The sequence below is a fragment of the Saimiri boliviensis genome, chromosome 3 (genome assembly GCF_048565385.1).
Source record: "Saimiri boliviensis isolate mSaiBol1 chromosome 3, mSaiBol1.pri, whole genome shotgun sequence".
Taxonomy (NCBI): domain Eukaryota; kingdom Metazoa; phylum Chordata; class Mammalia; order Primates; family Cebidae; genus Saimiri; species Saimiri boliviensis.
This window is the reverse complement of record NC_133451.1, coordinates 1,918,888-1,944,796: the sequence shown is the minus strand read 5'-3', so window position 1 is coordinate 1,944,796 and position 25,909 is coordinate 1,918,888. Positions and strand designations below refer to the sequence as shown.

The 25,909-nt window shown below is 45.5% G+C and overlaps 1 protein-coding gene across 5 annotated transcripts in view; it reads right to left on the bottom strand.

Annotated features, from left to right (window-relative positions):
- Positions 1 to 25,909, bottom strand: part of NSD2 (nuclear receptor binding SET domain protein 2) — a 113,617-nt gene that overhangs the window by 63,573 nt on the left and 24,135 nt on the right. For all 5 annotated transcript variants that reach the window (XM_074395787.1, XM_039468055.2, XM_074395786.1 and 2 more), the window contains exons 2-4: positions 15,752 to 16,377; positions 12,695 to 12,857; positions 862 to 1,028 (exon numbers count right to left, since the gene is read on the bottom strand). In XM_074395787.1, coding sequence (XP_074251888.1) covers positions 862 to 1,028; positions 12,695 to 12,857; positions 15,752 to 16,348 — 927 coding nt within the window. In that variant the 5' untranslated portion in view covers positions 16,349 to 16,377. The remainder of the gene's footprint in view (positions 1 to 861; positions 1,029 to 12,694; positions 12,858 to 15,751; positions 16,378 to 25,909) is intronic.

Sequence of the window (25,909 nt, the reverse complement as noted above, 5' to 3'; positions counted from 1 at the left end):
CTCAGAAGGCTGAGGCATGAGAATCACTTGAACCGGGAGGCAGCAGATGCAATAAGCCAAGACCACACACCACTGCACCACTCTAGCCTGGGGCGTCAGAACAAGACCCTGTCTCAAAAAAAAAAAAAAAAAAAAAAAAAACAAAGAATGCTTTCACATTTTCACATAAGTTTAGAAACAAAAAACTTGGCCGGCATGGCTCAAGCCATCCCAGCACCTTGGAAGGCCAAGGCAGGCAGATCACCTGAGGTCAGGAGTTTAAGACCAGTCTGGCCAACATGGTGAAACCCTATCTCTACTAAAAATGCAAAAATTAGCCAGCCGTGGTGGCGGGCACCTGTAATTCCAGCTACTTGGGAGGCTGAGGCAGGAGAATCGCTTGAACCCGGGGTGGGTGGGGCGGAGGTTGCAGTGAGCCAAGATTGCACCATTGCACTCCAGCCTGAGTAACAAGAGTGAAACTCCATCTCAAAAAAATTTTTTTTTAAATGTTTAAATAGAAAATAAAAAACTTGTAAGAACCAATTTTATAATTCAGCCCAACATAATACCTTTATTGTTTCTTTAAACCAGAAACCAATTCCAATCACGTTACGTTAATATAATCTCTCTATATATGTATATATAGAAAAATAAAAATTCTAAAACAAATTATCTCTGGGAGTCATCAAATGAGCAAAAAAATAAGTTGTGTCTCTAAAGAAACTTTGTAACATGGCATTATTGGGCAAAAGTCAACAATGAAAGAGATTGTTAAGCCATTACAATATTTTGAACAAGTATAAGTTCAAAACAAAAAATAAGTTAAAGAATAAAAATTAAATTTCTGGTCTAGAAGTAGACTGAAGGGTCATCTATCACCTTAATTTTCTCAGCTTTCGTGGGTGCCTGCTTGGCACTTTCCTGGCATAATTTTTCAAACTGTCCTTCTCCTTCAAAAGCTACAAGGCTCTTCTCAAATATCCAAGCTCTTTCTGGGGCGTCACCAAAGAACTGTACGTGATACTGGCGTGCACTCTTTTTCTGACCTAGTTTTTAAAATAAAATGTTAGAACATGAAAGTTAGAATCTGGGATGAAATTAGGCAAATCTATTGCTGTTTTGCAGTTGTTCTCCTTGGTGCTGTCTGAGCCTGTTAACCTCAAAATAAATCCTATACTTCTTATCTCTACCATTCCACATGCCAAAGAGGGAAACTAACTTAAAAGAGACTCAGATAGGGTTCAAAACTGACTGGGAAAGAAAGCCAACCAGGCCAGGCACAGTGCCTCACACCTGTAATCCCAGCACTTTGGGAGGCCAAGGCAGACAGACTGTTTGAGTTCAGGAGTTCAAGACCAGCCTGCACAACATGGGAAAACCCCGTCACTATAAAAATGCAAAAATTAGTTGAGTGTGGTGGTGTGCACCTGTAGTCCCAGCTACTCAGGAGTCTGTAACCTGTAAGATCAATCAGATCTCTGTGCCAGGTGAGGGAGGATGGCGTGAGCGTGGGAAGCAGACATTATAGTGAGCCAAGATCGTACCACTGAACTCCATCCTGGGTGACGGAGCCAGACCCTGTCTAAACAAAAAAAAAAGAAAAAAAGCTAGCTAGCTGACTAAATGCACTCCTTTATTTCCTCTCTTTTAAAAAGATATCAAATAAACAGGACGAGGACATCTGCAAAAGAGAAGTGAGAGCAGCAGTGAAGGAGGCAGTATACTGGCATCACATGACCTGGGTTCAAATCTCAGTTCTGCTACCTACGAGCTAGCTACCCACCCCCCACTCACAGTGCTACAGGGACAGGAGCATCAATGGCCTCAGAGGAAAGATCAGACTACAGAGTAACCCCAGAGATGTCCACTACTCTTACTCTTGACTGAGAGGAAGAAGCCACATCCCACAATGCAGCCAGGAGGAACTGGATGAGGAAAGAGACAGGCCCAAAACCCAACAGAGGAGGTACTAGATTCCACTGAAGTTAAATGAGAAGCTGAACACAGGTAAGCAGGTTAAAAGGTCAGATTTCTGTGCCAGGTGAGAAGAGGGAGGGGGATCTCCCTAGGGGAGTTACCACTCCCTGTCCCCTCATGCAGAACATTGGCCCAGAGGAATCAAAGGAGGCTTCCTGAAGAGCCCAGGGGAAAAACTTCTCCAGTGAGTCTTTTGGAGATTCCCCGAATTAAGTGGCCAATGGTCAATCAGACCTTCTAATGCAAAGAAGGCTGGGTAACCAAGCCTCCCCACTCATGACTGCAGGCAGCTCTAAGTGCTGTGCTCTTAAACACAAGCCAAGAATCAAGGACCCCTGGACCCAGGGAAGCACCCAGTATGAATGAATCCAAAACACACAGAAACAAGCGGCCCTCTGCAGGGCCACAGACACAAGGCAAGGGGAGAGAAAATATCCAACAGAGAAACCCGGTATGCCATGAAAAGAGAACACAGCAAAACAAAGAGGCATTTGAAATTCTAAAATACAACTATGAAAATAAAATTGAGCAAGAAAGCATGGAAGATAAGAGATCACCCAGAAAGAAGAAAAAAAATTAAGATGAAAAATACTTATTTCCATAGCAACCTATAAGATTAACCTAGGAGGTTTGATACCCAAATAATAGGCCTTCTAAAGAGAATAACAGAGAAGCTCCAAGACTAAACACAAAATCGAGTTTCCAACTAAAACAGCCCCAAGTGTCCCACTGCAACATCCATAGCACGCCACACTCTGGTGAAATTCAAGCTGCCAGGAGTTGGGGGAAAGGCCAGCCTTCAAGTTAATGGAACAAGAAATAGAATAGCAAGATATGTGAAGAATAGCAAATTAGGTAAAGAATGCCCAAAAACTCTGGATGCTAGAAGGAAATGGAGAAGTATCTTCAAAATTCCTAGGGGAATTATTCTCAACATAAAATTCTATACCGAGTCAAACCATCAATCATGTGTGAGGACAGAAAAGTAGCATACTCTGGGCTGGGCGCAGTGGCTCAAGTGTGTAATCCCAGTGCTTTGGGAGGCCAAGGTGGGTGGATCACTTGAGGTCAGAAGTTCTAGATCAGCCTGGCCAATATGAAAAACTCCATCTCCACTAAAAATACAAAAATGAGCAGGGTAGGGTGGCACATGCCTGTAGTCCCAGCTACTCAGGAGGCTGAGGGACAATAATCACTTGAACTCAGGTTGCAGCAAGCTGAGATCCCGCCACTGCACTCCAGCCTGGGCAACAAAGTGAGACTTCATCTCAAAAAAAAAAAAAAGAAAGAAAGAAAGAAAAGTAGCATACTCTGAACTGCACAGACTCAAATTTACTTTCCATACAAACTGTCTTAAGATACCAAAAATAGAACCGGGCGCAATGGCTCAAGCCTGTAATCTCAGCACTTTGGGAGGCTGAGGCGGGTAGATCACGAGGTCAAGAGATCGAGACCATCCTGGTCAACATGGTGAAACCCCATCTCTACTAAAAATACAAAACATTAGCTGGGCATGGTGGCGCGTGCCTGTAGTCCCAGCTACTCAGGAGACTGAGGCAGGAGAAATGCCTGAACCCAGGAGGCGGAGGTTGCGGTGAACCGAGATCACACCATTGCATTCCAGCCTGGGTAACAAGAGCGAAACTCTGTCTCAAAAAAAAAAAAAAAAAAAAAAGATACCAAAAATAGCCTCCAGAAAAAAAGAAAACTTAAGAAAGCACACAGCATAGAACTAACAATGTAAATAACTAGGGAAAGCAGCTTAAAGAAAGTCAAAGCTTACTGCAGTGCAAAAGGTTAAGACTGCCAGCAAACCAGACTGAAGCAGGAAAAAGGAAGATTCTAGGAGAGCCCCAAGGAAAGAAAAGATAAAAGAACTTTTTTACAAAGAAAGAAAACCTGAGTAGTACGGAAAGAGGGTTAAAAGATGAGTTCTAAAGAGAAGAAAGGGAAGATGGGACTCAAATCCAGGTTTTCCTTTCTTTTCTTTTTTTAAAGGAGAAAATATAACTTCATAAATATATAAATAAGAGAAACTAAATCCATAATAAGATGAGTTTTAAGGACGAGGAGAAGAATACTTGAAAAGAATTAAAGCTTCCCAGCACAGGGTTAGAGAAGAAAGAAAAAAAAAAAAAAGAAATTAAGGCTGTATGGACAATATAGTATATGATTTCAAAAGAAAGGAAATAATTAACTCCAGGGAAAACAAAAGGTTTTACAAGGAAAAAAATGCTATTACAGAACACAACTTGGTTTTTCACTGAATGATATTTACATAATCAAAATTATATAAACACTTATTTTTCATTTATTAAAAATAGTGACTTAATTATATGGAGAGAATGGGGGGAAAGAAATAGAAAATGGCTGAAGAGCTCAATCTTCCTTTTCCATGATAGAAAGTTAACAGAAAATGTCTACATGAGAAATTGAAATATTAAAAGTAGAAGAAAATGTTGAAAGAGATAAAAATAATTACCTCTGGGGAGGAGAGAGGAAGGCAGGGGATGATTTTTCACTATTAATCTTTCAGTACAATTTGACTTGTTTTTAAGTGTTCAAACTTCTTTGATTTGAAAATACCTAAGATTCAAGGATCTGTCAAGGGATTTGTGACTTCTTCTATTACTTTAAAACTTTGTAAGAACTTTTCTTAATAATGAAATGAATACAGGTATGTTAGAGCATTTTTATAATAAAGAAAACCTTTTACAGTATAAATAAAATAAACCACATTTATAAATAATGACACACATAAATGTTCCTTACATGTCAGGTGGGAAAAACGTCAGAATAGATTATTGTAATCTGATCCCAAGTCTATAAACTGACTATAACATTCTGAAGTTCTTTCCTAGTTGGAAATTAGATAACATAACCAAATTTTCTGCCATTTTGGGGGGTTTCTTTGATCCATATAAACCATCTTTTGGTCCAAGTTGAGAGGTGAATATCTCACTGTTTTTATTTTAGCACATAATTAACCAGTTGTCCCAGCACTATGTATTAGTAATCAATCCTCCCTTCCTATGCAATTTCTTTTCTTTTTCTTTTTTTTTGGGGGGGCGGGGCGGGAATGGGAGTCTCACTCTGTCGCCCAGGCTGAAGTGCAGTGGTGCAATTTTGGCTCACTGCAACCTCTGCCTCCCAAGCTCTAATGATTCTCATGCCTCAGCCTCCTGAGAGGCTGGGATTACAGGTGCCTGCCACCACACTCGGCTAATTTTTGTATTTCTAGCAGAGACAGGGCTTTGCAATGTTGGCCAGGCTGGTCTCGAACTCCTGATCTCAAGTGATCCACCTGCCTCAACTTCCCAAAGTTCTGCGATTACAGGCATGAGCCACTGCACTCAGCCCCCTTCCTATGTAATTTCTGATGCGCATTAATCACCATCTCTATAAAAATGGTGATTATACAGCAGACCTCCCCACCTACATCCCCTTCTAAGAGAACCTGGCTTCTACTATCAGTCCTGGTACCTAAGTTTGTACTATGTTCCTTTCTTCCTCATCACGGCCCATTAGACAAGTAGCCTGTGACTCTCTGGGCTCATTCCCTCCAGATTTTGTGGAGCCTGTTAAGTTCCAGGCACACAGAATGAACCCCACCAGGAGACAAAGCCGTCTCAGAGCTAAAGCTCCAGGGAGGGAAGAGAAGCCATAAACGTGCAGATAAGGCCAGGTGTCTGCAGAAGAATAGAGCACAGGGGCAAAGTCACAAGGACATGAGACCACAGAGCTCCTTGGGAAACAAAGGACAAGCATGACCATGCCTGAGTTTCCCAGTTCAGTCCCTGGAGGGCACCAGAGCCCCAAAATAGGTAAAGCAGAAACTGCCAGAACTACAAGTAGAAAAACAGCACATCCACAATCCCATGGGAGATTTTCACACACCTCGCAGCAGCTAATAGAACAAGCAAGAAAATCAGTAAGAAGGTTATACCATCAAATAGCAAAAGACATGAGGAAGCCAGATTACCCACGATATTTTTAGAAAATGCTAGAATAAAGCATTTTTTTCTATATAAAGCAACGAGGGTTCTTAACATTCCTTTCCATAACACAGAAAAGGTGACAACAAAAGTCCCCACAACAGAAAATTACTAGACCACAGTTATCTAAAGAGAAGATCAGTGAGAGCCAGGTATGCCAGGGAGATGGTGAAGCTCCCAGATGCAACGAAATCCAGTTTTCTTTGTAGTGTAATACCTAAAGCATACAGTTATCTTCTGTTTCCAAGACTACGCTTAATCTTTTGATTGACCAGCCTGGCCAACATGGTGAAACCCCGTCTCTACTAAAAATACAAAAATCAGCTGGGCATGGTGGCGCATGCCTGTAATCCCAGCTACTCAGGAGGCTGAGATAGGAGAATCGCTTGAATCTGGGAAGTGGAGGTTGCAGTAAGCTGAGATCACACCACTGCACTCCAGCCTGTGTAACAGAGCAAGACTCCAACTCCAGAGGGAAAAAAAGGATAGGAATAAAGGATAGAAAAATACAAGTACCAGCTTCACAGGACCCATGCTGAGCCCACTCCACGGCAGGAGCTATCTCTTCTTCATGTCCCTGTCCTTCCAAAACAACATTCACCACCTTCTGTCAAACTCTCATCATGAGGTGCTGCAGGCCAAGTGCTGGAGAATCAAAACTGGACCCAAGAGCTCCACTCGGAGGAAGGGCTCAGCACTGCTTGGAGACCTACTGCACACAGAGTTTCCCCTGCAAACTCTGTCTGCCAGGAGCAATGAATACAACCAGTGCCCACACCTGGGCTCCTACATATCATTCTGTACTCAAAGAACTTAGGCCTTCACTGAGAAATGACTGATGCTAGAGTTGGAGAGAAAAAAAAAAAAAACAACAGTACAAAATGAGCCTGGAACATCCTGTAGTACCAGAACATAAGGAAGTGCTCAAAGGCTGACACTGATGTCAGAGAGATACAGCTTAAAGGACTTAATGGGACTCCTAGTGGTCAAATCTGAGGCAATGTGAAGATTTAAAAACTAATGGCTGAAATACATAACTTATTTTTTTTAAGGCGGAGCTCATTTTCACAGAAAAATGACAGCTAAAAGGTAGAAAGTACAGTAATAGCCAGTTACCATTTAACAAGTCCATGATGAATCATCAAGGACTACTAATTCCATGGCTGTTGGGGACAGGTAAGGTGGTTCACACTTGTAATCCCAATACTTTGGGAGGCCAATGCAGGAAGATCACTTGAGCCCAGAAGTTTGAGCCTGCAGTGAGCTATGACTGTGCCACTGTACTCCAGCCTGGACAGAGAAACAGACCCAAGAGCCTATCTCAAAACAAGAACAAAAGCTACACCGCTGGGACAGACTCCAAGCATGGCCCCACAGGTCCCTCATTAGTGACAATAGGGACCTGTGCCTTTCCACAGAGAGGTCCAGTGGCCGTCACCTACCGAGGGTAGGTCAGCTGACACCTAAGCCCCTCCTGATGCAGTATGACTAGTACTCTGTCCTTCCCTCACTTCTCTTTGTTCTGCTCACTTCCTTTGATCTCTTTTCTTTTTAAGATTATCTGAATCTTCTTTCAACTGGAGGGTAGCTACCTAAGCTCGACTCCTTCTGAACTGCTTTTCAAATGTATAGTATCTTTTCCACTCTAATGCCTCCATGGAAATAAAAAAGTACATTATCAGTCTTCTGAAGTAGGCTTGCTTGTACCTCCTACCCTACAACCCACAATAACTCCTAGAGAAGCAGACTGCTAAGGTGAGCCAGGCCACTGCCCAGCCTAGGCTGGTGCAAGACACTCCCTTCTTCTGCACATAGATCTTTAGTAAAGGGCCAAAGCTACCTTTCATGGTTCCAATTCTGAGATCCAGCCTGGCCTTTCTGACCTAGGTCTGATCATGGAGAGCTAAAGCGGTCATGAGGAATTGGGGGTTGGGAGTGCTGTTCTAGACTAGAGGAACCTGAAGACGCACAACCACCAGATGCAAAACATGCATCTCAACCCCAAAGTGCAGAAAAAAGCAGGTATGGGTCCTGCTGGGGACATGCCCCCATACCTACTTTTAGCACCGCAGACCTTGTTACTAATGTGATGTTTCCTGAAATGTGGCTGGGTGCTGAGTCAGTAAGGAAACTGTCCTTGTTCTGATGTATTTGGGGGTAAAGTGCCATGACAGCTACCAGCCATCATGTAACAAAAGAGATGGAGGCTAGGCACAGTGGTTCACCCCTGTAATCCCAGCACTTTGGGAGGCCGAAGTAGGCAGATTACAAGGTCAAGAGATCAAGACCATCCTGGCGAAAATGCTAAAACCCTGCCTCTACAAAAAATACAAAAATTAGCTGGGTGTGGTGGTGGGCACTTGTAGGCGCCCAGCTACTCAGGAGGCTGAGACAAGAGAATCGCTTGAACCCAGGAGGTGGAGGTTGCAGTGAGCTGAGATCGCGCAAATACACTACAGCCTGGTGACAGAGTGAGACTCCATCTCAAAAAAAAAAAAAAAAACAAAAAAAAGAGAGATGGAATAGGTAGAACAAGATGTTTCAAGGTGGAGAATGTAGATGAGCGGATGGGTGTCTTCTGTACTGTTTGACTTGAAAGTTTTTTAAATAGATAAATTAAAAATAAATATCCTAGGCCGGGCGCGGTGGCTCAAGCCTGTAATCCCAGCACTTTGGGAGGCCGAGGCTGGTGGATCACAAGGTTAAGAGATCGAGACCATCCCAGTCAACACGGTGAAACCCCGTCTCTACTAAAAATACAAAAAAAAAAAATTAGCTGGGCATGGTGGCACATGCCTGTAATCCCAGCTACTCAGGAGGCTGAGGCAGGAGAATTGCTTGAACCCAGGAGGCGGAGGTTGCGGTGAGCCGAGATCGCGCCATTGCACTCCAGCCTGGGTAACAAGAGCGAAACTCCGTCTCAAAAAAATAAATAAATAAATAAATAGCCGGGCGCGGTGGCTCAAGCCTGTAATCCCAGCACTTTGGGAGGCCGAGGCGGGTGGATCACGAGGTCAAGAGATCGAGACCATCCTGGTCAACATGGTGAAACCCCGTCTCTACTAAAAATACAAAAAATTAGCTGGGCATGGTGGCGTGTGCCTGTAATCCCAGCTACTCAGGAGGCTGAGGCAGGAGAATTGCCTGAACCCAGGAGGCGGAGGTTGCGGTGAGCCGAGATCGCGCCATTGCACTCCAGCCTGGGCAACAAGAGCAAAACTCTGTCTCAAAAAAAAAAAAATAAATAAATAAATAAATAAATAAATAAATAAATATCCTGTATGAAATGTCTGTAAATAAATAAATAGAGCAAATATTTCACATACACACACAAAAGCTAGAATCCAAGTATATCCATTTGGCATTGTATTTTCAAAACTGAGGGAATACCTAAGGACATGAAAACACTTTAAAACAGGTACAAAACTATTAAAATTAAATAACCAAATACTAGGTGGTGGCAGGTTTAATAACTGGTCAAACAGGAAGGTTTTCAGGAAGCAGCTATAGTAAAAAAACAAGGGAATGAGGGTTGAGACAACAAAAACTCGGGTTTTAAAAGTAAAGATATAACAACTGCTAATACAAGTGTTTGGTAGTCACTGCATTAAGACCTTTCCATCCAGGTGATGGTATCATCTTCCTTATTTTCATACACAGGAAAACTGAGGCTTAGCGAGATTAAGTTCATTATCAAGATCAGCCAGCTGAACTAGAGCTGAGTCCTGACAGGCTGATTCCTGAGTCCCAGCCTCAACTGCAGAGAGTTGCAAGACCGTGCCATAAGCACAACAGTGAAAGCACTTAGCCACAGTGCAAGGTCAAGGAGTCAAGCAAAGAAAGTGAGAGATGAGGCCAGGTGCGGTAGCTCACACCTCTGGTCTCAGCACTTTGGGAGGCCAAAGCAGGTTGATCACTTGAGCTCAGGAGTTCAAGACCAGCCTGGACAACATGGTGAAATCCCACCTCTACTAAAAATAAAAAAATTAGTGGGGCATGGTGGCACACAGCCATAATCCTAGCTACTTAGGAGACTGAGGCAGAAGGACTGCTTGAATCCAGGAAGCAGAGGTTGTAGTGAGCTGAGATTGTGCCACTGCACTCCAGACTGGGTAACAGAGGGAAGGAAAAAAAAAAAAGGAAAGGATGGAGGCGGGGCGGGGGGCGAGAAGAGAAAAGGGGGGGCGGGGAGAGAGAGAGAGAGAGAAATAAAAATGGCAGGGGAAAGATGCAATGGTATTAAAGTTGGGCTAGGATGAGGTGGCTCACACCTGTAACCCCAGCACTCTGGGAGGTTGAGGCAGGCGGATCACTGTGCAGGCAGCCCAGGAGTCTGGGACTAGCTGGGCAACACAGCAAAACCCTGTCTCTACAAAAAAATACAAAAATTTGCCAGGTGTGGTGGCACACACCTGTAGTCCCAGTTACTTGGGAGGCTGAGACGGGAAAATCACCTGAGCCTAGAAGGCAGAGGTTGCAGTGAGCCAAGATTGTGCCACTACACTTCAGTCTGGGTGATGGAACAAGACTCTGTCCCCCAAAAAAGAAACTAAGTAATGAAGCTTAATACAAAGGAGACTTTCAAAAGACTACTTCAGTTTCACAGGTATGAGGGGCTAAAAGCTAAAGATGGCATCATGTAAACAAGTAAATATCCCCAGACACTAAAAAGGAAATCAGTAAGAGCTGCTTGTGTGCCACACAGACAAATGACATGGGAGTCACAAGGTCTGCTTGTGAGACTGCGCCTGGTTTTAGAAAGCTGAGAAGGAAGTAGCAACCCCTCACACACACCCATGTGTGCCTGCATCCGGGCTGCAGAGGCTTGAAGGTCCACCCCCAAACAAAGGGGGTGGGGGGCAGCTTCTGTCTCAACCTGCATTTTTTTTTTCACATTCTGACCAAGCCTAGAGGCCCTGAGGTATACCCTGGGGTTCCTGCAGCCCCTTGGAAAGGAGTCCCCAAATTCTGGCAAGCCAAGGATGCCAAAGGTTTTCCATGGAGACAGAGCTGAAGCCAGGCCATAGGCTCTTCTGCCACAACTCCTGCAGAGCACACATGTACTCCTGTGCCTCACAAGACAAGAGGCCAGGGCAGGACTCAGGCAAGGGCACCCAGGACTCAACAAAGGCCTCTTCATCCTCAGCCTGGCCCCTGTAACATCTATATCTGCCAGAGAGGCACGCTGGACCCCACTCCCAGCAGTCACTTGCTCCCGCAGCCAGCTGACAAGCCTGTGTGGCCATGCAGTACAAAGACAGGCTCATAACAAGGGCAGCAACGCTGCCCCCACAGGAGATCAGGCCTCCAGCCAGAGACCAGAAGGGGACATGTACACAAGGACCACCAAGGGGCCACATAAGACTGACTGGTTGGCAATATTGGACTGGAGCAATGCCCTGGTCTGGCCTGGCTTTAGCTACCACATTTCCAAAGGGTACACAGATCAGATCATGGGGTAACACTAACTTGCTCAGCCCTAACTCTGCACTCGCCACATTGCAACTTGCTCAAATTAAATTCCAACTTCACTCTGGAAGAACTTTCAGAAAAACCTCAATCCACATTATCTTTCACTTTTCCTCTAAAAACACATTTATGGGTTTTCATTTGCTCTGTATCAGGAACATATTACATTCTTTTTTTTTTTTTTTTTCCAAGATGGAGTTTCGCTGTTGTTGCCCAGGCTGGACTGCAATGGTGCGATCTCAGCTCACCGAAACCTCCGTCTCCTGGGTTCTAGTGATTCTCCTGCCTCAGCCTCCAGAGTAGCTGAAATTATAGGCATGTGCAACCACATCCAGCTAATTTTGTATTTTTGTATTTTTAGTAGTAATTTTGTATTTTTAGTTTTACCACGTTGGTCAGACTAGTCTCAAACTCCTGACCTCAAGTGATCCACCTGCCTCAGCCTCCCAAAGTGCTACAGGTGTGAGCCACCACACCAGGCCTTACATTCTTAATATGTTACGTCAGCTGCTCCATGTAAAAATCCACTTATCGGCCAGGCTTGGTGGCTCACCTGTAATCCCAGTACTTTGGGAGGCTGAGGCAGGCAGATCACAAGGTCAGGAGTTCAAGACGAGACTGGCCAACATGATGAAACCCTGTCTCTACTAAAAAATACAAAAATTAGCTGGGCATGGTGGCTCATGCCTATAATCCCAGCTACTTGGGAGGCTGAGATAGAAGAATTGCTTGAACCAGGACCCAGGAGGCAGAGGTTGCAGTGAGCCAAGATCGTGCCACTGCACTCCAGCCTGGGCTACACAGCAAGACTTCATCTCAAAAAAAAAAAAAAAAAAAAAAAAATCCCCTTATCTACTCAAGCTTCATAAGACAAAGATGATCGTTTCCAGTGTTCTCCATCTTCCCAGAGGCCTAATAAAATTCACTTGGACACTTTTACAACTTTAACTTAGCATAAAACACTCTGCAAATCAAGCTGAAATAAGCAATCATTATAACTAAGTCATCAACTATTTATCATAAAACCAGAAATTATACAAGGCAAAAGTCATGTCTCCCTTATCACTAATTCAATCAGATGAAGTACGTATTTGAATTGAATATAAAAAGAAATGACAACATCTCACATTTGACTCAATCACTAACTTTAGGTAAAGCTGCAAATACGAACCACAGCAGGGCTATTTAGAAAGAGTAAGAAAGAAGTCTGGAGATGAGAAAGATTAAGTGCAGAAGAGAAAGTTGGAAAAACAGCCCAAAGAACACAGTACCTTTAAGTTTGGTATAGCTGTGAAGGAGTGGATCTGCAGAAACCATGCAAGGCCACCAAGGATAACCCGACACTTTGGACCACACCAAATCACCGACGTTGTATTTCAACAGGTGGTCTTTGTCTCTGCCAATGTTTGGACAAGACTCTTTCTTAGCTGGAATCTGAAAATGAACAAAAAACAAACACTAACACATCCAATCACTACCCCTATATCCAGAAGACAAGGATTCATCAGGCTGAAATGTCGAAATACACGATTCCCAGAAACAGAGTGTGCTCCCTTGCTGTGTTTTAGATGATAGCCTCAACACTGCTTCATCAAAATATTGTCTCTCACTCTCAGCTAAAGGATCAGGACAGTGCATAGCATACAAAAGACGTTCAACATTACAAAGATCTCTATGTAAATCTATTTCCCTGGCCTAGTATTTTTCTTTTTCAAGATGGAGTTTCGCTCTTGTTGCCCAGGCTGGAGTGCAATGGTGCGAGCTCAGCTCACCGCAACCTCTGCTCCCAGATTCAAGCGATTCTCCTGCCTCAGCCTCCTGAAGCTAGGATGACAGACATGCACCACCATGCCCGGCTAATTTTGTATTTTTAGTAGAGATGGGGTTTCTCCATGTTGGTCAGGTTGGTTTAGAACTCCCGACCTCAGGTAATCCACCTGCCTTGGCCTCCCAAAGTGCTGGGATTATAGGCATGAACCACCGTGCCTGGCCCCTGACCTAGTAGTAACAGATGGTTTTAATGGTGCTTTATTCAACTGGTCAAAAAGGAATTCTCACAGAATCCCAAATCCATACTGAACCCTGCCCTCAGTCATGTGTGACGACTGGTTCTCAGCAGCCCAGGTGTCACCAACATGAACCGTCCCAGTGTGGTGAGGGCAAGGGCACCAGGAGGAGTAGGAGCAAGTCCCAGTTACATCACATGGAATCTGAGTCCTTGGGGCTCTCTGAGCCTCAATTTCTCCACCTCCAGAACATGGATAGGTTGTGGCTGAACATTCCACCAAGAGCAAACTCCTCCCCACAAGCCACTCACAGTTCTGCTCTCCAGTGGGAACGAGTGCAGCCAGCATGGCCCCAGTCCTCCAAGGGCGAGTCCCTGGCCTTGCTCCTCAGAACACTATGCACGTAAGTAGACTGTTCCACTGCCTCAGGCCTCAGTTGCCTCATCTGTGAGCTGAGGATGACGGCCCTAAACCTTGCCACAAGCATGCTGGTGACGGCTGGCATGAGCTGCCACATGACGCATTTCCATGTTTTTTTGATCCTCCCACCTCAGCCTCCCTAGTGGCTGGGACCACAGATGGTGCCACCATGCCCAGCTAATTTTTTTTTTTTTTTTTTTTTTTAGGGATAGGGTCTCGCTATGTTGCCCAGGCTGGTCTTGAACTCCTGGGCTCAAGCAATCCTCCTACGTCCCAAAGTGCTTTGATTACAGGTGTGAGCCACTGCACCAGGCCTGACATACTTTCAGAACAGCTACCAGATTACTGCACAGCAACCCAGGTTTACATTTATTGACCCCACTCCGCAGATTTAGAGTCAAAATCAGGTGAGTTACCCAAGTTTTAACAAAACCAAGGGACAGAGCTAGTAATAAAAACCAGCTTTTTTTGTTTATTTTTTTTTTTTCAGTTGGAAGAGAAAGAAAAAACCAGCTCTGATGTAGGAACACTGTTTGGGGCCAGGAGTTCAAGAACAGCCTATGCAATACAGCAAGACCCTGTCTCAAAACAAAACAGCTAGGTCTCTGACAACTTACACAGGCCTCTTCCCATGCAAAAGCATGAGGTTCAATACAGCCACGCAGGCTGGCAGCAGCTCACACCTATAACCCAAGCATTTCAGGAGGCAGAGGTGGAAGCATCTCTTGAGCCCAGGAGTTTGAGACCAGCCTGGGGAACATAGCAAGACCCCATCTCTACAAAAAATGAAAAATTAGCTGGGCACATAGTGGGTGCACACCTGTGGTCCCAGCTACTCAGGAGGCTGAGGTAGGAGGATCACCCAAGCCTGAGAGGTCAAGTCTATTGTGAGCCATGATCACACGACTGCCCTCTAGCTTGGACAACAGAGACCCTATCTAAAAAATAATAATAAAAATAAAAATTGCTACCACAATTACATGAACAAGAATTAAACAACTCTTGAGTACTCAAAATTTTTTTATCCCTCAAAGCTCTTCATTATTTTAACAATTTCAAGGAGCTGCAACCAAAGAGAAACACCCTGTCGACCACCAGATGAACAGAGACTGCTGTCCCTTCAAGAGTTCCTTCCTTCTGCCAAAGCCATGACCCCTCAGTTGTTTCATATGTGTTAGGGCCATCCTGAGTGCCACGTGAAGGCATGGAAACACCAACCACCAGGCAGAATGGAGCAGCACTACCACCTCTTTCCATCTCAAGTTAGGATAAGAACACTCATTCACTTGTGTTCAACATTCGGGGCTCTGCAATGGGAACCAGGAACAGGAGGCAAAAGACACATCCCTAGGCCTCGGGAGGCAGGCCATCTGCTGGACCACCTGGCTGAGGAGACAATAAGTGGACTCTGGACCACAGGGGAAGGACAGCAGGAGCACTTCTGCACAGCTCTGCTTCCCACTCATCAGATGGTGCAGACTTAAGAAGTCGTACTCTAGAGCCCAGCATGTCTCCATTGACCACGTCAGGCTGAAGAACACCTTGGAGATGAGATCCATGAAAAAACTGTAGCCTGACGTTGTCGAGCAAGGGCTCTGAAACTGGCAGACCTGCGTTCGGCAACAGGTTTGCCTCTTGTTAGCCATTTGAATCTTGAAAACTTAGTTCACCTCTCTAGACCTCTCAACTGGCTCAGCAGCCAGCTGAGAACTGAGGAGGCAGTGCCAGGACATCCTAGATGTCCTGCTCCAACCCACAGCCAGGGCTCAGGCAAGCAGCTGAAAGTACAAGGCCTGTCCTCCCCTCCTCCCCCCACCCCAGTACTCATGCAGGTGCCCTCAAGAGGTGCCCACGCTCACTGCTCAAGGTCATGTGACCCTTGACAGAATGTGTCCTAAATACCTTTTTATCTGAAGGACTTGAGATCTTAGACACCAGAGCTGCTTCGACAAGGCCCTGCTCCAGCAAGGAGTCATATTTTATGCTCCTCTTCCTGTTCCTTCTCGCCTTGTTTTCTGGTTTTTGTCCATTTTCTTCTGACTGAGATACATCAGCAGCACCGTCACCACAAATGGAAGATTCAAAAAGAGGCTTCCCATTCATGTATGTTTTGGTGATTTTCAGCTTAATTTCTGGAGAGCCATTTTTGATAGGGGTAGTGTTAGGTGGTGTCCCAATCCCTTTCATTTCTGGGGACTCAAAACGCAATTTGGCATCATGTGCACCAGGTTCTCCATTAAACACCCGGGAAGTAAGATCTTTCAGCTTGTCAGCTGGAATAAAGGGCAGGGCGTCATGGCCGTTAAACTTCTGCATGACCCCCTCCTGCAGGCTGCTGGAGAGCTGGGCTTTGCTGAGGAACACAGAACACTCGCGATTCACCTCACAGCTCGGAGTCTTCCCGTTGGTACTGCCGAGGATTTCTGGTGTCTGCTTCATCTTTATGCACTTTACAACACTCTGAACAGAAAGGGGACTCTGCTTGATGCTAAATTCCATTCAGCCCAGATGCTTCCGTTCTTAGAACACTATGGTATTTTTAAAAGAAAAAAGAAAGAAAAAGCAACACGTTACATTTAAAATCTAGGATAGGTATACGAGGACGTCTACAGCTTTGAAGGGTCTAGTTTTCTCTATAAGCAATTTATGACATTTTTATAATAGTTCACATCACAGGAGACAGTTTTAGTATCACAAAAATTACACAGAATCACAAAATAAAGCTGAAAGAAAAGAACAAGGAATCATTTTTTTAAAGGAAGAACACGAAAGTCAGTCAAGACAGCAAATTCCAGTCATACCCCTAAAAATCACGGCATGGCCATGGACACATAACTTAATTTGTCAATCACCCCTAAAACACAGATTTCCACTTGTTCACCAGGATACACTTAATAAGAATGTGTGTGAGTTGGATGGCATAATTCCAGGCCTATGCAAAAGGACAACAGGGAACGGCATAAAAGCAAAATCAATACTAACAGGACAAGAGCTCATCCCAGTCCCTCCTGTTACAGCTGAGGACTCAGGCAAAGGCTCAGAACGTGCCCAAGATGACACAGTCAGCAAAGCTTAAAACCAGATATCCCAACTCCAAGCACAAGATTAGCTCCAGGTTGATGGAAATAAGAAGCAGAAAGCCGGGCCGGGCGCGGTGGCTCAAGCCTGTAATCCCAGCACTTTGGGAGGCCGAGGCGGGTGGATCACGAGGTCAAGAGATCGTCTGAGACCATCCTGGTCAACATGGTGAAACCCTGTCTCTACTAAAAATACAAAAAATTAGCTGGGCATGGTGGCACGTGCCTGTAATTCCAGCTACTCAGGAGGCTGAGGCAGGAGAATTGCCTGAACCCAGGAGGCGGAGGTTGCAGTGAGCCGAGATCGCGCCATTGCACTCCAGCCTGGGTAACAAGAGCGAAACTCCGTATCAAAAAAAAAAAAAAGAAGCAGAAAGCCAAGAGTCTCCAAGGTGAAAGCATTCCTGGTCAGGTCTGGCTGTGCTCAAGCCAGTGTTCTTGTCTCAGTCCACTACTCCCCTCCATGTTCAGGCCCAAATTCAAAATGAAAGAACACAGCAGTAACATGACACGTTTTAGCTACTACCTGAATATTAACTAGTTGAGGACAACACTGCTGAGCCACAACACAGGTTACTTTGCCAGTACGCCACACTGGCCAATGAGGCCCAAGTGCAGAAGAGGGCAGTTTAGGAAGGCAACTCTGGCTGCAGTGTGGTGGTGTGGGGTCCTCAGTGCAAAGCTACATTCCCTAATCTGAGACACCTACTGAAGGGGCCAGAGCCCCAAAACACAGCCGGGAATAAGGAATAGGTAAGTGCGCCCCAGCTGGGAAGGCATCTCTCAAGCATACACCATGACAAACTCCAAGAGCCCTCTGAAAAGGCAGAAACCAACAGACACTGGGAAAAAGCTGAGTACAGTAAGGACCACAGATGCCAGTGGATTAGAGCAGCAGTTCTCAAATGGGAGGGTTTTGTTCCCCAGGGACACTTAGCCTCATCTGGAAGCATTTTTCATTACTTCTAGGGGGTGGCCCCTGACCTATGCTGGGTCGTGGTCATGGATGCTGCTACGTTATCTCCTGCAATGCACAGGATGCCCAGGCAGCAGGGCTATACGGTCCAAGATGTGGACACACCTGATGTGTAGCAATAGGGGGATGCTGTTGTCTACAACTTACAGGCTCCACAAAAAGCAGACAGCGGAGGAAGGAGACAGGAAGAAAAGAGCAAACATAAAACCTTTAAAACACAAAAGTCCTAGTTCAGCTTCATCACTCTGGACAACTTTTAACACCAAAACACACCCAAATGTGTTTTGTCTAACCCACATAATTTCTTAAAAAGGTAGATCAAAGTCAGTTCCTCTTCCAGATCATATCATACCAACTGTCCCACAGGTAAAAACTATAACCCTGGACAAAATATAAAAAAATACCTCCTGGCCAGGCGCAGTGGCTCACGCCTGTAATCCCAGCACTTTGGGAGGCCGAGGCGGGTGGATCACGAGGTCAAGAGATCGAGACCATCCTGGTCAACATGGTGAAACCCCGTCTCTACTAAAAATACAAAAAATTAGCTGGGCATGGTGGCGCGTGCCTGTAATCCCACCTACTCGGGAGGCTGAGGCAGGAGAATTGCCTGAACCCAGGAGGCAGAGGTTGCGGTGAGCCAAGATCGCGCCACTGCACTCCAGCCTGGGTAACAAGAGTGAAACTTCGTCTCAGAAAAATAAATAAATAAAAATAAATAAAAAACCACCTCCTGAAGGAACTGAGAGCAACCAAAAGCAGGGAGAAAATGGATGGAACCAAAGCCTGAAAGACAGGGAACAACACTGGGTGAACTCCATTTTTAAATGTGTGACTGAAGAGAGTTTGAAGCAACTGTAACAGCTATAAAATAAGGGGGGAAATATCGAGAGAATCCCAGAGGGGAGCCTCAAATTCTGCATATAAATTCTGCCCAAATTCCAGGCTGATTCCAAGCAGCCCAGCTTATGAAATAACTGAAAGCAGATTCTAGCTGCTGGACCAAAAAAAAAAAAAAAAAAAAAAAGGCACAAAGATGAAGCCATCTTAAAGGGAATATGATCAGGTTTTCGGAGGCTGAGGCAGGATGATCGTTCAGTCCAAGAGTTCGAGACCAGCCTGGGCAACATAGTGAGATCCCATCACTACAAAACACACAAAAATTAGCCAGGCATGGTGGTGTGTGCCTTTAGTCCCTGCTACTTGAGAGGCTGAGGTGAGAAGATCACTTGAGTCCAAGAAATCAAGGCTGTAGTGAGCTATGATTGCACCACTGTGCTACAACCTGGATTACAGAGCAAAACTATACAGAGAAAACAAAAAAGAAAACAGAGCCTCACCTATCTGTGAAACAATATTAAAGTGTCTGGAGTTCCTCCCAGAAGGAGAGGGAAAAAAAAGGCGGAAAAAAAAAGGCAGAAAAAATATTTGGAGAAAATAATGCCCCTCTAAAAGTTCCTCAATTTGGTAAGACAGAAATGTACAGATTAAAGAAGTTCAGCAGCTGGGTGAGGTGGCTCATATCTGTAATCCCAGTACTTTGGGAGGCCGAGGCAGATGGATCACTTGAGGTCAGGAGTTCAAGACCAGCCTGGCCAACATGGTGAAACCCCAACTCTACTAAAAATACAAAAATCAGCCAGGCACGGTGGCACACACCTGTAATCCCAGCTATTTGGGAGGCTGAGGCAGGAGAATTGCTTGAACCCAGGAGGCAGAGGTTGCAGTGAGCAAACACTGTACCACTGCACTCCAGGCTGGGTGACAGACTGAGACTCCATCTCAAAAATAAATAAGTAAAAATAAAATTGTTTGTAGAGATAGAGTCTTGTCATGTTGACCAGGCTAGTCTCCTGGCTTCAAGCAATCCTACCTCGGCCTCCCAAAGTGCTGGGACTACAAGCATGACCCCCCCGTACCCTGCCAAATAATTTTTTTTTCCCCCCTTGAGGCAGGATCTCACTATCACCCAAGCCGGAGTGAAGGGCAATCGCACAATTTCAGCTTACTGCAACCTCTACCTTCAGGGCTCAAGCAATCCTCCCACCTATAGCTGAAACTATAGGTACACACCACCATGCTCAGCTAACTTTTTAATCCTTTTTTTGCAGAGACGGATCTCACTATATTGTCCAGGCTGGTCTCTGTGGGTAACCCCCGACATGGGCACTGAGGAAGGAAAGCTGTGCAGACCCCAGGCACAATTAGTGCCTGAAGTATAACTTACTGCTTACTTTTATCTAGCTTATATATATAATCATACTTAGTTCTATATAATCATATAACAGATAGTAGTCGGAGCTGTATAGACACAGTGATTTATAGAATCCTTCTGTATAATCATATAGTAGTTTCTAATGAGAGGAATGCCTAGAGCAGTCACAGAGCAGAAGCAAGTACATGGGAAAAACAGCCAGACCAGGACAAGAACCAATGACCCAGACGGTAGCGCCCCAGCCTGAAAGCGCATGTGCTACATGGCAGGTCAGGGCCTAGACGGCACCACTCAGTACCCGCTGCATGGCCGGCGTGGAGCAAGCTATTCCTCCTGAAAAGGACTGGCAGTTCCTCGCATCCAGCTCTGGCGGAAAGGAGGCCTCAGGCCTGAGATCCTGTGAAGAACCGAGGGAGAAGAACCCCTCTGGTGTAAGCGCACCATGGCGGCCATACCCCGTCAGCTTTTCTCACTACTGTGCCGGCTCAAATCATCCTCCTAAAAGGATCTTAGAGAAAAGTATACTCCGACAGCTCTCACTGCATTGGTTTACAGCATCCTTCTATAGGAATCCTTTGAAGTCTCCAGCCCCCAAATAAGAAGTGTTGCACACGGCACTTGTTGCACACAGCTCACCTCCTTGCCTCAGTGACCTAATGGGGGTGGACCCCCTTTTTGTGCACGACCCTCTATTACTGCGCACGGCACGGCCCCTTACTGCACACAGCCCACCTCTCTGACTAAGTGACCTAGTGGAGTGCCCTCCTCACTTGCTACTCACCTGATTATGTATGCCCTATCATTAAGCCTATAAATGACCTCACAACTCTTCCCCCTGCTTTGTACCTAATAAATACAGACACTTCTGGACATTCAGGGCCTCGCCTGTCTCTGCTTTTAAGTGGCATGGCCCCCCTAAGCCCGGCTGTCTTTTTCCAGTCCTGTGTTCCGCCTCTTTACTTCTCAGACCCAGTGCCTCAGCACAGCCATAGGGGACACCCCACGACAACTCCTGGGCTCAAGGGATCTTCCCATCTCAGTCTCCCAAAGCGCTGGGTTTACAGGCATGAGCCACTGCACCCAACCCAAACCATCTTTCTTTTTTGTTTTTTGGTTTTTTTTCTTTGAGACTGCATCTTACTGTCTCACTCATGCTGGAGTGCGGTGGCATGATCCCAGCTCACTGTAATCTCTGCCTCCCAGGCTCAAGTGATCTTCTTGCCTCAGCCTCCTGAGCAGCTGGGAGGACTACAGGTACTTGCCACCATGCCTGGCTAACTTTTGTGCTTTTGTAGAGACAAAGTCTCACCATGTTGCCCAGGCTGGTCTCAAACTCCTAGGCTCAAGCAATCCACCCACCTTGGCCTTTCAAAGTGTTGGGATTACAGGTGTGAGCCACCAGACTCGGGTTTAACAATCTTTCTAATGTTGGCGAATGCAGGGAGTGGATATTTTCTTAATTTTATAAAAGTATGAACAACAATAGGGCAAATGAATGTACACACCACCTTGAAAGACAATTTTCTGTATTCTGCCACATTTGCTTCTAGTTTTTACAAGAAAGAAAACAACTACAAATAATAACCACTATAAACGTTACAAATGTATATTTAGTGCTTCCTCTGTGGCACTATGGTTTGAAGACAATCTCCAAACCTGAGAACTAGGAGGGGAAAGGAAGAATGGGAGCCAGCCCTCATGGGGCTGCCAAGACCAAGAGGCCAGGGTCGCCTAGGCAGACTGTCCACCGCCACATCCACAACACTGTAAGGTAGGCGTGACTCTTCCACTCCACAGGTGCAGGGTCTGCGACACCCAGGTTGTACAGCGGGGAAGCAAAGGGGCAGCACTTAAATATAAGCACTCTACCTCCAGGTGTTGCCCCCCACCAGTCTGGTGAGGAGTGAATGCATAAAGCACACAAAGACAAAGTCTGCCTTATTTCCAACATGTAAACTCCATTTGCTATCCCCCAGAGGCAATCTTCATCATGATCTTCCTACACATCCTCCCAGGCTAGTGTGTACTTAATACAGAACTTGTCCAGCTACGTCGCCTAACACAAAGTAAGAAAATCTCCAGGTCGGGGCATATGTCATCTGGACCTCCTGAGGCTGTGTCACAGAAAGAAAAAAAAAAAAGAAAAAAGAAAATCTCCAGGTCTAGAAATGAAAAGGGAATAGCAGTCTGAGCCTCATAGGGTACAGGCTGCTGGCAGGACCCCAGGCTTTAAGAGCTGGGGCTTGGCAGCTGGAATACAGAGCAAAGGTGCAGAACAGGGGCCTAGGCCTGACTGGGCTTCCTGCACAGAGCCCAATGGAGAGGAGTCCTGGAGAACAGCTGGCTACAGTGATTAGGAGCACCAAGTGTGGAGGCTGCTCCCTGGGCTAGAATCCCAGCTCTGCCACTTACTAGCTGTGGGACCCTGGCCAAGTGACTCCACCACTCGTCCTCACTTCATGTCCTGGGGACAGAGGACCCACCTTGTAGGGTACTTTTAAACATTAAGGAGGAAAGGGTGGCACTACCAGGCAGAGGACTACTTCTTCACCAGGTGAGTATCTGTGGTCACAATGTTGTCATCATCACCTGAGCCCTTCTACAAGCCACCCAAGGACTGGGCCCTCAGCAAACACCCACCAGAGGCCACTGGGGTGACAGAGCCACTCTTGAGAAATCTGAACCCCCAAGCCTCTGCCTAAGAAGGCTAAATCCTGAGACCAAAAAATGTACATCAAAACAAGTCTAGAATGAGTGACACTGGTACGCCTTGCAAAGCAACCTGAGAACTTCTCATTGGGCACTCCCCTTCCCCTGGGACAGCCACTGAGAGATGTCCCTGAGGTAAACACAGCCCCCCACCAGCTAGTGGGAGATTCTTCAAGAGCCAGGCACAAGACAGTATGGAAGGTCTTCTACAGAAGAACAAGAAATTACTGTTTACATGATTTGCAGACTTGGAGAAAAAAACAGGTATTGAAATTAAAAACTCAGCTGTTGCCGGGTGCAGTGGCTCACGCCTGTAATCCCAACACTTTGGGAGGCCGAGGCGGGTGGATCACGAGGTCAAGAGATTGAGACCATCCTGGTCAACATGGTGAAACCCCCGTCTCTACTAAAAATACAAAAAATTAGCTGGGCATGGTGGTGCGTGCCTGTAATCCCAGCTACTCAGGAGGCTGAGGCAGGAGAATTGCCTGAACCCAGGAGGCAGAGGTTGCGGTGAGCCGAGATCGCGCCATTGCACTCCAGCCTGGGTAACGAGTGAAACTCCATCTTTAAAAAAAACTCAGTTGTTGAGTTGAATATAGCAGACCAAGCACTGCTAAAAATATAAGATAAGTCTGAGTGAATCAGCAAGGAAAAAAGACTGATAAGGAGATGAAAACCATGTAAGATAAACTAAGATAGAACATTCATAAATGTTTCATTCTTTCAAATATTTATAAAGTGCCTACTATGTGCCAGACACTGATTTTTAGGTGCTGGAATTATAACACTGAAAAAAACAAGGTGAAAAACACTCTGTCTACCCAAAAGAATTAAAAGCAGGAACCAGAAGAGATATTTGTACAACCATGTTCATAGGAGCCCTGCTACAGTAGCCAAAAGGTAGACGTAAGCCAGGGGTCCATCAACAGATGAATAGATAAGCAGTATTATGTAGACTATCTGTACAGTGGAATAGCATTCAGCTAAAAAAGGAAGGAAATGCTGATATCTGCTACAATATGGATGAATCTTGAAGGCACTAGGCTAAGTGAAATAAGGTAGATACAAAAAGACAAATACTGTAAAATTTCACTTACATGAGACCCCCAGAATAGCAGAATTCATAGAGACAGGATGTAAAATGGTGAGTGCCAGAGGCTGGGGGAAGAGAAAGACGGACGGGGAATATGGAACAGAGTTTCAGTTTGAGAAGATAAAGTTATGGAGATGGATGGTGTGATGGTTGTACAACAATGTGAATGCACTAAGACCACAGAACTAAATGCTCTTTTTTTTTTTTTTTTTTTTTGAGACAGAGTCTTACTCTGTCGCTCAGGCTGGAGTGCAATGGCATGATCCTGACTCACTGTAACCTCTGCGCCCCAGGTTCAAATGATTCTCCTGCCTCCCGAGTAGCTGGGATTACAGGTACCTGCCACCGTGTCCAGCTAATTTTTGTATTTTTAGTAGAGACAGGGTTTCACCATGTTGGCCAGGCTGGTCTTGAACTCCTGACCTCGTGATCCACCCGCCCCGGTCTACCAAACCGCTGGGATTACAGGCATGAGCTACTGTGCCAGGCCAGAACTAAATGCTAATGGTCAAAATGGTAAATTTTACTGGGCTTCCTGCACAGAGAAGGAAGCCAGGCTTCCTGAACTGGCTACAGTGATTAGGAGCACCAAGTGTGGAGGCTGCTCCCTGGGCTAGAATCCCAGCTCTGCCACTTACTAGCTATGGGACTCTGGCCAAGTGATTCCACCACTCGTCCTCACTTCACGTCCTAGGGACAGAGGACCCACCTTGTAGGGTACTTTTAAACATTAAGGAGGAAAAGGTGGCACTACCAGGCAGAGGACTTCTTCTTCACCAGGTGAGTATCTGTGGTCCCAGTGATGACCCCAAAAAATACTCTATCTTCAAGGAGCTTACATTCCAATGCAGTTCTAGTTGCAGACACTTGGAAAGATGAGGGAAAGACAATTTTTCTTTTTTTTTTTAAATTGAGACAGGGTCCTGCTCTGCTGCCCAGGCTAACACGCAATGGTCCCATCACAGTTCACTAGAACCTCCAACTCCTGGGCCCAAGCAATCTTCCCACCGCAGCCTCCTAAGTAGCTGGGACTACAGGCATGCACCGCCACAGTGGCTAATTTTTGTAATTTTTGTAGAGACGAGGTTTTATCACATTGCCCAGGCTGGTCTTGAACTCCTGGACTCAAATGATCCGTCTGCCTCAGCCTCCCAAAGTGCTGGGATTACAAGCTTGAGCCACAAATTTCCAAGAGGTGAAACATTTTCCAGAGATGAAAGGAAAATTAGGTATTCTGATTAAAAGAGCACCCTAGGCTCTGAGCAAAATAAACGAAAACAAATCATCTAGACACATTGTATTGAAATGACAGAACATGAAAAAAAGAAAATCTTCCCCAGGCATAGTGGCTCACACCTGTAATCCCACCACTTTGGGAGGCTGAGGTGGGAGGATCACTTGAGGTCTGGAGTCTGAGACTAGCGTGGCCAACATAGTAAGACTCCATCTCTACAAAAAATTTATAATTAGCCAGGTACAGTGGTACACACCCATAGTACTAGAAGCCAATCCTAGCTTCTCCAGAGGCTGAAGGAAGAGAATCACTTGAGCCTAGGAATTTGAGGCTGCAGTGACCTATAATCATGCCACTATACTGCAGCCTGAGCTACAGAGCAAGAATGTTTGTCAATCAAACAATCAAGCAAGAAAGCATTAAGGGAAAATAAATGCCCACCTAGTGCCACCACAAGTGTCCACAATTTTATGCCCAGGTAAATTATCATTCAAACATGAGGCAAGGGCTGGTGCAATGGCTCATGCCTGTAATTCTAGCACTTTGGGAGGCTGGGGCAGGCAGATCACTTGAGCTCAGGGGTTCAAAACCAGCCTAAGCAACATGGTGAAACCGTGTCTCTACAAAAAAATATAAATACTAGCTGGGTGCACGCCTGTAATCCCAGCTACTTGGGAGGCTGCAGCAGGCAGATAAGTTGAGCCTGGGCAGCAGAGATTGCAGACAGCTGAGAAAGCACCACTATGCTCCAGCCTG